This window comes from Brienomyrus brachyistius, chromosome 20 (genome assembly GCF_023856365.1).
Source record: "Brienomyrus brachyistius isolate T26 chromosome 20, BBRACH_0.4, whole genome shotgun sequence".
Taxonomy (NCBI): domain Eukaryota; kingdom Metazoa; phylum Chordata; class Actinopteri; order Osteoglossiformes; family Mormyridae; genus Brienomyrus; species Brienomyrus brachyistius.
The window spans coordinates 19,525,432-19,540,530 of NC_064552.1; the positions used below are offsets into that span (position 1 = coordinate 19,525,432).

Genomic DNA, 15,099 nt, shown 5'->3' on the forward strand with positions numbered 1-15,099 from the left:
CCACAGGCTGCTGGAGTGACGGCAGAGGTCGTTCGCATGGGAGTAGGCTTGAGCTTTCCACGACTGGGGCGAGAGGGATCCTTGATGATATGTCTTGCCTGTCAAAGGCAGTGCTTATAATGAACGTCTCTGATGATGGGCAGCTGGGTGCTGGTGACGTGCTGGCCAGATTTCACCAACCGCTGGAGGGACGTCTGTGACTACAGACAGGTATATGGCACAGCAATAACAAACATAGACCTGTATATTTTTTATGCCATTTGGGAGTCTTTACAATCCCATAGTGACGAATCATATAAATGCTGGTTGGTTGAATCAAAATCTTGGGTCTGGATTTTTATTTTCTGGACCTAAACTCTCCACCTCTGGATAGCAGTGATTACACTGCATAACACACATTTTGTTCCTGGACTGTATGCAATTTCTTAATTGCTTATGTTGTTAAAGCATAGAAAATGGCCATTATTCCCTTCAAACTTTGCTTTTGTGACCTTCACAATGAAATTTAGAAATTAACCCATTTTCTATGTAAATTTATATGTAAATTTCATTTACATAAGGCATGAATAAGACAACAAATGAATCAAGATTTACATGTATTTATACTGAAATTATACAAAAATGAACAAAAACGTTTAGTGTTTTTGTAGAGCTCACAGCTGAAATGAGGTGCCCAGGGTTTGCCTTGATCCCTGACAGGCGTATGCTGAAACACGCCCTGCAGGCTTCACACATTTAGCAGAGGCTGTCGCAGAGTAAGTTTTCGCTTTTGTCTTGATCAATCGGCCACATACATATCAGAATGTGTCTGGAATGTGCAGCTAGAACCAAACTGGTGAGTGGTGAGCCCCTGTTTACATATTACAATGGAAAGTTTGAGAAAATTCTAAATGTTTTTTGAAAATTCTCATAAGTTCTACAACATTCTAGAAAGTTCTTCAGAATTCTTAAAAGTTCTAGACAATTTTTCATCAGATACGCAGCAATGAACAGAGTCCCTAAAGCAGTGGTTCTCAAACTCTGCTTCCACTGCCTTGCTTGTTTTCCAGCTATCCCTGCCCTACACACTGCTGATTGACTGAACACACCTGATCCAGGTAATCAGCAGTGTGTGGGGCAGGGATAGCAGGAAAACAAGCAGGGCAGTGGGTCCAAGGGACCGACTTTGAGAACCACTGCTCTAAAGGCAAATGGACAAACAAAAAATCCTTTGAAAGTTTCTGGTGCTTACGCAAGACTGTAAAAGATTTCTTTGTTTGCACATGTCCCTTTGGGGGCTTTTGTGTTTGTAAAAGTGGCTACATTTGAAAATGTCTTTACCCAAGTCAAGTTTGAAGAGAAAAATTGCTATTTTCCATTTACTTTATGCATAAGCAATTGGGAAATTTCTCCCCAGGAACAAGAAAAACAAGAAAAAGTAAAAATGTCGTGATTTGTCAGTCTTGTTTGCAAGTGACTGCACACAAGAGCAGCATACCAGCACAGCACGGTATATTCCAGGTCTTACCTGTATAGCCTAAACAGATCCCCTCGTGCCCAAGGAAGCAGAAAACTGTCCTTGGCCTTCGATTTGTGCAACCACCCTGATCTGCAGTGTGTACAAGAATCACACGCTGCCCTTGAGCAATTGTGTGTGTAGTTTAAGTCAAGGGAGGTGATGCTATGATTATATAATTCCTTGGTAAGACCCCACCTAGAATATTGTGTGCAGGTTTGGTCACCATACCTTAAAAAGGATATTGCTGCCTTGGAAAGGGTGCAATGTAGGGCGACGAGAATGATTCCTGGTCTTAGAGGAATGTCTTATGAGGAGAGGTTAGCTGAGCTGAATCTGTTTAGCCTCGTAGCAAAGGAGACTAAGGGGAGACGTGATCCAGGTATATAAGATTCTAACAGGTCGGGATGCTGTTCAGCCAAATGGCTATTTCAATATTAGTTTAAATACTAGAACTCGTGGCCACAAGTAGAGAACATTTTAAAATGAATTTGAGGAAGCACTTCTTTACACAGCGTGTAGTTAGAGTATGGAATAGTCTTCCTGCTAGTGTAGCGGAAGCTAAAACCCTGGGTTCCTTTAAATCAGAGCTAGATACGATTTTAACAAGGCTGAGCTATTACAGTAGTTACGTTTTCCCAAAATGAGCTTGATGGGACAAATGGCCTCCTCTTGTTTGTAAATTTCTTATGTTCTTAATGAGATTAAAGATTTAATCATGGATATGCTGTTCAGTGGGGGCGGCATGGTGGTGCAGTGGTTAGCACTGTTGCCTCACACCTCTGGGACCTGGGTTCGAGTCTCCGCCTGGGTTACATGTGTGTGGAGTTTGCATGTTCTCCCCATGTCGTCGTGGGGTTTCCTCTGGGTGTTCTGGTTTACCCCCAAAGTCCAAGAACATGCTGAGGCTGATTAGAGTTACTAAATTACTTGTAGATGTGTGAGTGAATGGTGTGTGAATGTGCCCTGTGATGGGCTGGCCCCCCATCCTAGGTTGTTCCCTGCCTCGTGCACATTACTTCTGGACCCCCCACGACCCAGTACAATAAGCGGTTTGGAAAATGGATGGATGGATGCTGTTCATTTGATTCTGTTTATTCTCTTTGAGGGCTGTAGATGTGCCCATGGGATCCCTTTGAATCTGGTCATGGCTGAGTTTGTTTGATGTTACGCTGTGTTCCCTCACAAACCATTCAGGGCTACAACTAAGATAAGATAAGACAATAAAGATAAGATAAGATAATCCTTTATTAGTCCCACAAGTTTGCATTGACTATGGCAGTGTTGCTTGGATGTATTAGTTGAAAAATAAAAACACTTAGATGACATCTGCAAACAGATTCTTTTAGCATAACAATGTTCCACTCTGATTGGTTATGAGGGAAAAGGAAGAATGACTCATAATAATTCATAAGAATAATTATTCATGATGCTTGTACTGTGTATGTGGCCTAATGCTTAGGGAAGCGCACTTGTAACTAAAAGGATTGCGGGTTCGAATCCCTGATCAATAAGGTACCATGGAAGTACCCTGAGCAAGGTCCCGACCCCAAGTGGTGAATTACCTGCCCCCCGCTGTGCCACATTGTCACATACAGGTTAGATGCAGAGGACACATTTCACTGTTGTGCACTGTGTGTCAACACTGACAATTAATCACTAAATTATAATTCTAATACAGATCTGCAATGCCAGGTCCAGCCAATCATACATTCCAGTTCAAATTCTCACAGACACATGCTCCTTATTTACATACTCCCATCCCACCCCTCAACAGTCAATTAAAGAACAAAATAATAAAATAAAAATGTACCTTTGTATTGAAGTTAAACTCCAAATTAATAGCCTCAATTTTCCTTTACACAAAAGCATAAACTGTAGTTATTTTTGTGAATAGATGTCCTTGTATTTGACATACTTTCCATTAAGTGATTAAGTTAAGACCCTCACCTGCAGGTGTAGCTCCTTGCTACAGCTCAGTATGGTGCTACAACTACAGAACAAGAGGTCTGAATTATACCTTCATAACCATGCAGACTCACGTACAGCAGATGCTGAATTCGACACATGCAAGTACATGTTTAAAAAGAATCCACAATAAACTTCCTGACAATCATTAGTTAAAAGGTTTCTGCATACATTTACTAGCATGAGCAATCCTGTGACACCAACTGTGTGATCTTTACATTCATATCCCCTATGAAATGAGACTATGGAGGTCACATGATTCTGACCTGTGTATTTCACCTCCTTCCCTCTACAGCTCCTCCTTCAAAGACTCGGCTTATCCCAGAGGAGGTGCCACAAGCAGAACCAGCTGGTGCAACTGCAAGACGGGGAGGCAGGAGCTTCACACCGCAGCCTGCTGATTTCATGCCCGAAGTCATCAACGACCAGAAGTATTAACTCCAAGTGAACCTAAAGAAACAACCACTATCGCCATTTGCCAGGCAGCATTTGCTCTTTGGCTTAACATTAGATGATACTGCAGATGGGTTCCCCACACCCAGTAAGGATCCAGTCTTAGAAATATGAATGTAAACACTTCCTTCATGTCCCCAACGGCTGTTCCATAGCCTCGTCAAGCTTTGTTTAGGGTACTGCCATGGGGATTATGGACATGACCCCTGCCATGGATGTCAGAGTAAGCTTCTCAACCAGGTCTGTGGGACCCTTGAAGAAATTGAGCAGACTCACTGTTGCCATCTGCAGACTGCACAGTGCAAAAGCAAGATTTTGGATGGTGTGGTGCTGGACATCAATGATCTGCAGAGGTTGTGGTTCTCTCTGTATGCGGGTTTTTGGTGCAGCTCCAGAATTAGATTACTAATTAGAGGAGTGATTGGCTGAAGAGTCCTCACACCTGGGTTTGAACAGCTGACCTAAAAGTTATCCCTAAAACCTACATACACACCGGCCCTTTGCAGATAAGACTAGCCACTCCTGAACTAGAGGGTGCCACCTGTACAGCTAAAGTAAAGATCTGGAAGGACAGAACATTCCGCTATGACCCTTTTTCCACTTACTCCAAGTCTGTCCCAGTATGGAGAGTCACAGTCACCAAGTACTGACCTGACTGACTGTAACTTTTCATACTAGACTGGCTGGTTGAAACAAAATCTTGGTCTGAATTTGTGCTTTCTGAATCTGAACTTTCCACCACTGGTAAATGCTGTCATCTCATCCCTGTGCTTAGATGCAAGTCTGTGATCGGATTTCATGTCATAGTGGATCCTAAACCAAAGCTTTTATATCAGATTTCTTCAGATCCAGTAAAAAGAAGAATAAAATCCCATCAACTCTACTGAAGGGCCACAAATTTAACAAATTTCCTTAGGGAATCGAGAAAGTACATCAATCAACCAACCAATGAATAAAACCCTCTATCCATCCTCAAGTCAAACCATATGAAAATGGAAGAGGTGTGTGAAACGGGACAATGAGTTTGACAAATGGAATCAATGAAGATACACTATACTGTCTAAATCCGTAGGCTGGCATGCAGCTGCTCGGCCATGGAAGCCCATTCCATGTACAGTTGTGTTCAGAATAATAGCAGTGTGTATAAAAAAGTGAATAAAGCCCAAAGTCCTTATAATAACTTTTATTTCTATACAGGTAAATTCATTGGGAACACTGTACATTCTATTCCTAATCAAAATATGAAGAAAAATGATCAAATTTGCGTTAATCCTTTTGAAGAATGTAAGAAAAAGGAATATTAGGCTGTTCAAAAAAATATTAGTGTCTGCATTCTTCTTTACAAACTCAAACATTCACTGTGTAAACTGAAAAAAACGCAAGACTTAGCTTCCCTTTGAATCACAGAACATTTAGTTGTATAACCATGGTTTCTGAGAACTGCTGCACATCTGTCCTGCATGGAGTCAACCAACTTCTGGCATCTGTGAACAGGTATTCCTGTCCAGGATGATCCACAATTTTTCAGCATTTCTTGGTTTTACCTCAGACACAGCGTCACCCCACAAGTTCTCTATTGGATTAAGGTCCGGGGATTGGGCTGGTCACTCCATAACATCAATCTTGTTGGTCTAGAACCAAGATGTTGCTCTTTTACAAGTGTGTTTGGGGTCGTTGTCTTGCTGAAACACCCATTTCAAGGGCATTTCCTCTTCGGCATATGGCACCGTGACCTCCTCAAGTATTTTAATGTACTCAAATTGATCCATGATCCCTGGTATGCGATAAATAGGCCCAACACCATAGTATGAGAAACACGCCCATATCATGATGCTTGCACCACCATGCTTCACTGTCTTCACAGTGTACTGTGGCTTGAATTCAGTGTTTGGGGGACGTCTGACAACCTGTCTGCAGCCCCTAGACCCAAAAAGAACAATCTTGCTTTCATCAGTCCACAAAATGTTGCGCCATTTTTCCTTAGGCCAGTAAATGTGTTCTTTGGCAAATCATAACGTCTTCAGTACGTGTCTTTCTTTCAGCAATGGGACTTTGCGAGGGCTTCTTGCCAGTAGCTTGGCTTCACATAGGCCTTTTCTAATAGTCACAGTGTTCACAGATAACTTTAGATCTTCTTTGATCTTCCTGGAGCTGATCATTGACTGAGTCTTTGCCATCTTGGCTTTTGTCCGATCCATCCGATTGGTAGTTTTCCTTTTTCTTCCACGGCTTTCAGGTTTTGGTTGCCATTTTAAAGCATTAGAGATCATTTTAGCTGAACAGCCTACCAATTTCTGCTCTTCTTTATATGTTTTCCCTTCTCCAATCAACTTTTTAATCAAAGTACGCTGCTCTTCTGAACAATGTCTGGAACGACCCATTTTACTGAGGTTTTCTGAGAGAAATGCACTATAACAGCATGTACATTTGCTGCCTTCCTTCCTTAAATAAGGGCTGTAATTGACACCTGTTTTTTCACAGATTGAATTACCTTACTAATTTAACTTCACACTGCTATTAATTTGAACACGCCTCTTTCAATTAATGGTTCAATTACACAGAACCAGCAGCATGCATGTCACGTCTATTGGTTTTCTATTATTCTACGACACCTACTAGCAAATTATTTGCCATGTACAAGAAAGTAGAAAATGAATTTCTACCAAAACCAGTGATGAATCAGGTTAGTGATGTCGGACTGCTATTATTTTGAACACAACTGTAGCTCCCAGTGCACAGTTCTTGTGCTGGGGTTAATGCCAGAGGAACTCTGCAGTTTTTATACACTACACGCCTCAGCATTTGGCAATCCGGCTGTTAATTATGTGCTCTGCCACTTCATGGCTGACTTTCTGTTCTTCCTAAATACTTTCACTTTGCAGTAATACCACTTACACTTGACCGCTGAATATCTAGCAGGGAAGAAATTTCATTAACTAACTTATTGCAAAGATGGCATCCTACGACAGTATCACACTTGAATTCACTAAGCTCTACATAATGACCCATTCCTTCACAAATATTTCTAAACCTGACTGCATGGATAGGTGCTTGATTTATATACCAATGCAATGGGTCTAAATGAAACACCTGATTTCAATGATTAACAGGTGTGTACCAAAACATTTGTCCATATAGTGTACTGTATAATGCAAACCTAAACTTTCTGCCACTGATGAAATCTGTATGGCCATGTAGGATTCCATGCATTCCATTTGCAACACTGTACCAAACCTCACAACATCAAAGCTTTGCAAGCAGACTTTTCAAAGGTAGTGGCTGATTGCCAGTGGGTCCAGTCAGATTTATCACATTATGGAAAAACAAGCCTTTAAGCAGCTGTGTACCAAGCAAGGCCCTTAGAACAATGGGCCTATTGGCTCCATAATCTATTTATGAAAGGAAAACACAAACTCACGTGTAGTCAAACTTCACGTTGCACTAAAACATTTTAATTTTAGATTTAAAAGCCTGAAAATACAATCAGGGATTTGTTGGTTTTGCACAGTTCAAGTAGGTCACAGTTCAGCCAGCTGAGTACAACTCGGAATTCCTGCAGTGCTGGTTTCCATGGTTACCAGTCAGTCATTGACATCTAGACCAAAAAAAAAATCCCAAAAATGTCGAGACAGCGACGGTTTTCCTCCCTCCAACATGGAGGGACTATTTTTTTCTAACACTGAATACTGAAACCACTGTGAGTGTGTGTGGCGGCAGGGATTTGCCATGTTAGAAGATGAATGAGTACTTGATTTTTTTTCATATATGATGTTCAATTAACGCAGAGAGCAAATTATGGCAACACTGCTGCAAATATAACCTTAGGGGGGGGAATATATGTTCTGGAAATATTCTCATTGGCTATGAGGCGTTACAATCTATGAGGAAAAACTTCACTCAGCTCTCAGTTGGGCATAACCAGGAAAACGTACAGCGCTAAATTAGTGGTGTAATTACAGGCACTTTCTGGGAGCAAATTAATTAGATGTACAAAGAGGTGCCAACACAGCGGAAAAGGCCACCAGGAGAAACAGTACAGCGATCTGAACTCTGATCCGACTCGGGGCCCATTCTGACATCATAGGACACCTGGCAAACTTGTGCTTTAAAGACGCAAAGAGGAGGAAACGCCCACCATGACTGGGAATCTGGGTAAGGGATCATTCCAGAAGACATGCAGCTCTGATGACTGATTATCCAAGATTAAAAGTGTTAAGCACAATTTGTATTGGGAGGCCTTGGAAACAAAAGCACTTTACAGTAACAGGTTTATTTAAAATGTTATTGTTCCAAAGCCCTTTTGAGACTGGTTATTACTGGATTTCCCCTTAAAAACTTACAATTCCCTTTCATAAAAAAGGACCTTGCGAGAGTCTGATGGCTATGACATCATTTGCACATGACTGCTGATTGGTGGCCAAAGTTAACTGCCCAGTACAGCCCCCAGGAACAGCGACACTGGGACCCTGGTTTCTCTAACTGCAGGGCACATTCAACTATTAAAATATGCAGCAAGGCACCAGGTCCTCAAGGTGGCTCATTTATACACCTTTCTGGTGCTAACTAGAGCCCAAAAGCCTGCCTGAACCGGGCCAGGGGGATACAGCCACCAAACAAGCCTTTTTGCAAAAGGAAAGTAGAATTAATAAATCTGCAAGCCCCTCACTCACCAAAAAAACCCCCCAAAAGCTGCAAGTTCTCTTTGGGAAGCATCACTCTGATCTGTGTGGCACAGCAGAAGCGGCTGGGGAGCTGAGCACCAGGGCGGTTTGGCCTCTCCAGCCACTGACACCCCTCACGGCCCCTGCGGCCCTGGTGACCCGGCCCCTGCAGTGCCAACCACCCCCTGATGCCGGTGGGGCCCGATTCCCAAGATCTGACTACGGCATGCGGCATTACGAAGGACCAGGGCAGGCTTAAGGGGCACTTGCTATGGTTAGACGCAGGAAATCAGGGACCTGCTCAAACTGGTCTATTGATAAAAGGTCATTAATGCACAGCACTGAAGGGCAACTTGTGGAGGGACAGGGGCCGATTTAAACCCGCAAGGCGTTTCAGTTCCTGGGGGTGGGGGCTGTGAAGGCGGGCAAGATCCCGAGAGACTGCTAAGCGCGTCTTCGGAAAAGGAAATCCCAGGAATACCGTGTCTATCCCTTGCGGCCTCCTCCAACATGCTGGCCTTTCCGCACACGTCATATGCAAAGAACTACCCTGAAATGATAAGGAACATCCCTCAAAAGACAAGAAAGGAAGGAAAAACCAAAGACTCTTAAAGGCGCAAAAGATGAGGGCTCTGCCAGGGGCTGCCCCCCCTCCCCCGACTGCTGGGGTGGGCACAAAACAAGGCATGTGGTGAAGCAGTGAGGCTCAGCGACTGAGTTCCAAAGGCCTATGTCTAGCAGATAAGCACAAGCGCCTCCTATAGGGAGGGCAAGGTATCCAGACCCTGCTAAACTAAATTGCTGAACACGTCAAACTTTAAGGCAGAGAGACGAGGCCCAGAAACTGGCAAACTGCATAACATTAACGGGACTGGATGCCAGGGCTTCAGTAAGTAACCATTCACCACCCCCACAGCCCACCCATTTAAAAACAATAAAATAATTACACTTACAATGGCATCCATTGACACACTCCAACACACAGGTAGGCCCACCACACTGGATCAGAAATACAGTAACAGACCGTCAGGAAGCTGACTGCACTTGGGAACACTGACAACAGCGAAGTGCCAGGTAACTGGAGCTTGGTTAATTCTGTTAACTTCAGGCTTTCACAACGTTTTTTTTTTTCATTTTTTTCCCCAGTCTCATTGTGAGCCTGTAATTTGCAACAGTAAAAACACTTTTATTCCCTTGTTTAAAGAAGGCAAAATTTTTACATACTTCAATCAAAAAAAAAAAAAAAAACACACTAACAAAAATGAATTTATAATTTGTGTTTCACAATGTTTGAAAGTACCTCTTTGGTGTGCAAGGTACCTCACTGTTGGTACTGTTGGACTAATAGCAGGAGCCGCGCGCCCGTGACTCAAACGCGAGCGTCTAACCGTCCCGAAGCCCCCTTTCTCAAGTCCCTTTGGGCGTGGCTGAGGGGGCAGGGCGGAGCCAAGAGGCATGGCATGGGCGGGGACTCACCTCCCACCGTCAGCCTGAAACGCGGGCGGGTTTTGCACTGCGATTTTGCGCTTTCATCCGGCCTCTAAAGCAGCATCTCAGTGCGGGACCTTTAAAATATCCATTTATTGACATTTTTCTTTGTTTAAACAAGCGGGAAAAAAGGAGGTGGGGAAAACAGAGTCCCGAAGATGGCGATTTTTATTCGAGTTTGTTTGGCCAGATGCAGATCGCAGACTCATTTGCTGAAATGAGTTCCCCTAAAAACAAAATAAAAATGCACAATGAACAGGAAGGGGGGCGAGACAATGAGAGAAACACAAACAAGGCCGAACGCGCCACCTGGGACCGGAGGCGGCGCTCGCTGGGCGTGCTCTGCAGGGGGCATCTCTGACACGCTCAGGGCACTGCCAGCCTTGCCTCCTTCCCATTACTCTGTTGTCTGTGGGGGGCCCGTACTTTAGTGTTAAGCAGCCCAGCCCACAGTGCCCCCCACAAGCTCTCGGCACAGTCAGGAGGGGTTGGCGTTCTCCAGGAGGGGGAGTCCGTCTCGATGCAGTGATGGGTGCCCGGACTCCCTCTTATAGGTCTTGGGGGGCAGCTTGGGAATGGCCTGGGAGGTGCTCTGCCTGGGGGGGACGGGGGGGCCCGCGGCTCCGCCCGGGGGCTCGCCATCCTGCAGGATGAGGGGCGGCGAGGGCAGGTGCTTGCGGGGTCCGAGCGGGGAGGGCGTCTGCGGTGGGCCGCCACAGAATGGCGACGATGGGAAGAAAGTCTGGCTCAGTTCGCTCTTGCGGCCCTGGGGGGGCGGCTGCAGGTTGAGGGGGGAGTTGGAGAAGACGTCCGGCGTTTTCACGGGCTCCCGGGGTGGCAGGCTGGGTGGGCTGTCGGGGTCCTCAGACAGCGAGTAGCGTGGTGAGTACACCTTGGTGGTGGGCTGGCGGGGTGGGATGGCAGGGGGGCTGTCCAAGTGCTTAGACATGATCTGAGAAAGGGGGAGGCGGGGGGTTTAAAGGTCATTAATCCTTATAAAACTAGGTCAGGTGTTTCCCAGCCTGGTCCTCAGGGACCCAGAGAGAGTCCACGTTTTTGCTCCTACCAAGCAGTGAGCTCAGAGGGAGCAAAATGTGGACTGTCTATGGGTCCCCCCATTTACCCCTAAATACCAAGCAAAGCAGAACATGAATATGGAGGGGGTTATAATAGTAATTGTTATTATGATTATTATTCTTATACAGTAAGCCAAGCATCAAACTCCACCTGTCACAGACGGCAGGGTACGTTCAGGCAGCCCTCAATCAGCAGATTTGCTATTTCAGTATAAAATAATTCAATTACTCAGGAATGTAACTTAATAGTAAGATGGAATTATTTGTTTTACTTGGTAACTAGGATAAATGACGAATCCATAACAACTTCAGGCAGGATCCGTTCAGTTATGTCTTTTACTGAGAGAAATTGGCAGAATTAAAGGCCCGTAAGAAATGGTGATGATCGCGGTCCATTTAAAGGGGCGGCGCGTCGGTCTTTCACAGAGTCACATTCATATACACAGTGGAGAATGTGAGGCCACAGGAGAGGAGCTTGCTGTACCTTTGAGGGGGACGACTCGGCGGGAGCCGACTCGGGCCGCCGGCGCGGGGGCACGGGGGGGGGCACGGGGGCTTCCTCCACACTCCTGTTGAAGCTGGTCACCGACGACACCGACGAGCATCCTGGGGAGAGAAAGAGGAGGCGTCTCAGCCACTTATGGGGAGGCACATGGCAGGGAAGCCCCACGACACGAGACACAGACGTCTGCCCCATCTCCCGTGCTCTAAACCCAAGAGAGCAGACAAGGAACGACCTCCGCTTAGGGAAAGTTGAAATAATGGAGCAGGGCAGTCCTGGCAGCCTATAGGAGCGCAGCAAAGCTGAAGATGCTGCTCGCGGGACAAGGCCACGCAGAAAGAGGGCGGGACCTACGGGAGTGCATGGGGCTGGAGGGGCCCTGGGGCGAGTCGAAGACGCTGCAGATGTCATTGGAGCTGGAGGCCCCCGAGGCGGGCGGCGGCGGCGTGAGCGGCGTGCGCGGCGAGTTGGGCGCCGAGGCCGCGCTCTCGGTCTCACTGTCGGGAATGCGGCTGTAGCTGATTTTGCGGAGCTCGTTCTGCAGCGGCGTAGGGTGGCGCATGGCCCCGGGCCGCACAGCAGACGGACGTACCCCCGGGGACTTCAGGGTGTAGTGGTACCGTTTGGCCTGTGGGAGGAGCAGGAGAGGGAGAGAGCAGCAGATCAGGGACGAGCGCCATGGTTATTGCTGGAAACACGGCGGCAAGGGAGTCACATGATACAAAAGATCCATGGGGGGGGGGAGGGGGGAGGCACTCACAAATCGTGGCAGGGTCCGGACGCTGCGAGGTTCTATCTCCAGCGATTTGTTAAACAGGTAGTCGGCAAACTCCTTCTCCATCTTGTCTTCCATGGGGTTCAGATTCTCAAAGAATTTCTGTAGATTTCAAAATGGCGGGGGGGGGGGGAATCCAACGCGGTCAAAGTGTAAAGTAGCTACAGCGGTAACTGAACAATCATGAAATATACTCAGGAAACTGATGACAAATGAACAGCAGGCTGCCCTCTTAATGCTACAGTGATTCTGACTGACTTGATTGATTCTACTCATTAGTGTCACACTCCCAGGTTTAATTATAAACTAGACTAATCCCAGCGCCGACTGACAGGCTCTCACCCTGATGTCGCTCTCGACCCGCAGGCAGTACGGCTGGTTCTGGTACTGTTGGATCTCCCCAGTGATCTCGGCCACTTTCCTCCTCTTGCTGAAGTTGATCAGGTCCTTCCCATGCCGCTTCAGGAAGTCAGGATTGCCCTCCTCAGTCTTCAGGATATTAGTCAAGTAAATTCCTGACAGAAAGCGGTGGAGACCCATGGTGTCATTAGCTTTTGATATGAACAATTAGAAAGTTTACAAACAAAATTCACGATCAAGGGCAGCACAGCACAGTAGGTGGTACTGGGGTCCATCTCTATGGATTGGAAATTGAATGCCACCCCCTTGCTCTGTGGGTGTGGAGTATGCATTTTATATTGTGTGGATTGCTTTGTGTAGTTCAAAGAGTAAACTGGTGTTAACTTTTAAATTGGCCATTGCATGTATGTAGTGCGCGCGCGTGTGTGTGTGTGTGTGTGTGTGTGTGTGTGTGTGTGTGTGTGTGTGTGTGTGTGTGTGTGTGTGACCAGAATTCCCATGTTGCACCTTTTGCTGACTGGGATAGACTCCAGGTTACCCCATAAACCCAAATTCCAAATTTCTCCATTTGGGACATACCAAAAAAAGGCACGCATGGGGGGTTGATAGACCTGAGTTTGGCCAGATACTTCTTGTAGTGGTCTTCACTGAGTTCATGGGCCTCTTCCAGAATTTTCCGCTGTCGACTTGGAATTTGCTGGAGAGGACAGACAAAATGAGGCAGGAAGAGATCATGGGCTGAACTACCATGTATGCTGTGTGTAAAAAAAGCCCATCCAACTTTCATTCACCACCACCAATGGGAGTGATGGACTCTAGATTACTTTGTGCTTTCTATAAACCATTTTCCCTGGAGGGGGGGGAGAGATCTTGTACCTCGAAAGTATGGTCCAGTCTGTAGACTGGGGACGAGTTCATGGCGCTGACCACCTCTAGCACGCCATTGAAGTTATTGAGCTCCTGAAAGACCTGCAGGATCTCAATGATGCGCATCACCACTGCCACCCTCTCCTCCAGATTCTCTGTCTCCACGATACACCTGGCAAGAGAGATGGCAATTGCACAAACAATGACCAATGAAAAACACTCACGTTTCTGCAAGTAGTTAGCAGGCCCTACGCAACCCAGCCTTGAGACTCACTTCTCGAACCACAGCGTGAGGTTCGTGGTGTGACGGATCATTCGCAGCAGGTTGGGCGAGTTCAGCTCCTTGTCCTCCTTGGTCCAGACGCTGCCCACCAGCTCGGACGGCTGGACGGCCCTGTGGAAAACCCAGATGGGTGGGGTCATAGGTCAGTGCTAATAAGTCGCTATAGACACTCTGAAGCATGACCTCAGACAATAGGGTCATGAGCACCTTCCCTGTTGTATATATGTGAAATCTGTGGGAATGAGGGAAGAATAATCCCTGGGTAAGACCTAAGCGTAGTGTTCCCACGGCAGCGTGATGTCACGGGGGAAGTGTGTCGCTGTGTCGCACTTGGGTGCGCGCGTGCGCATGTGTGTGTGTGTGTGTGTGTGAGAAAGAGAGGAGCCCGGCGGCCCCAGGCAGGAGCTGCTCCCCGGCTGGACTCCACAATCCTCATTGTTTCAGCTCCCGAACAATGGGGAGCTTAACAGAAAGAGCTGGTGATTAAAATACTAAGGTTAAGATTTCACCAAGAAAGCCTTGGAAATGAGAGCATAAAATAAATTCCATGCAGAAATGCGTCCCAATAACACAAACAGAAATGCAAATGGCAGGGAGGGAAAAATGGCGTCTTCATCCTGGAAATTGTAATGTATCCTTTTTGCAGACTAGAACAGTAATTCACTGACGAATTTCCCCCCTGTCTGCCTGCCTACTGACTGGCCATCACACCACAGGACCTAGAAACCTGACCGTCAGGCTGGTATCCTGCTCGGTTTCCCACATCAAACTGGCTCCTTGTCCACCAGCTCATCTGCAGCTGCCCATATGAACCCTAAAGTTAAAGTGTGGACCCTATGTTCACTCCCCCCCTGTTTTGCACTGCCCTGCGGTTTGCACCCTAAATACTGGGAAAACCTTATCCCTTTTAAAGCTGCTTATATGTTGCACCGTGGTCCTGAGGGAATGATTTATCTTGCCACTGTATATCTGTACAACGATGAAGCCCAGCTGACTTGACATGACAGCCTGGCTGCCCTGAAATCCTCCTCCAAGTTACGCACCAAGACTAGCTTAGACACTCTTACTTGACACTGCAAACTAAGACACCTCAAATCAATAAAGCTCCTGCAAACAGCAGCCCAGCAACAACGATCTCCTAAAAGCTGCAGAGATGCCTGCAACAAAGAAG

At 46.3% G+C, this 15,099-nt stretch overlaps 1 protein-coding gene across 1 annotated transcript in view; it reads right to left on the reverse strand.

Moving 5' to 3' along the window:
* Nucleotides 1–7,346: 7,346 nt before the first annotated feature.
* The window catches only part of LOC125715631 (son of sevenless homolog 1-like), a 42,503-nt gene continuing 34,750 nt past the window's right edge, over nucleotides 7,347–15,099 (reverse strand). The window contains exons 15-22 of the mRNA XM_048987398.1: nucleotides 13,920–14,039; nucleotides 13,655–13,817; nucleotides 13,358–13,475; nucleotides 12,761–12,933; nucleotides 12,404–12,520; nucleotides 11,998–12,271; nucleotides 11,626–11,747; nucleotides 7,347–11,017 (exon numbers count right to left, since the gene is read on the reverse strand). Coding sequence (XP_048843355.1) covers nucleotides 10,544–11,017; nucleotides 11,626–11,747; nucleotides 11,998–12,271; nucleotides 12,404–12,520; nucleotides 12,761–12,933; nucleotides 13,358–13,475; nucleotides 13,655–13,817; nucleotides 13,920–14,039 — 1,561 coding nt within the window. The 3' untranslated portion in view covers nucleotides 7,347–10,543. The remainder of the gene's footprint in view (nucleotides 11,018–11,625; nucleotides 11,748–11,997; nucleotides 12,272–12,403; nucleotides 12,521–12,760; nucleotides 12,934–13,357; nucleotides 13,476–13,654; nucleotides 13,818–13,919; nucleotides 14,040–15,099) is intronic.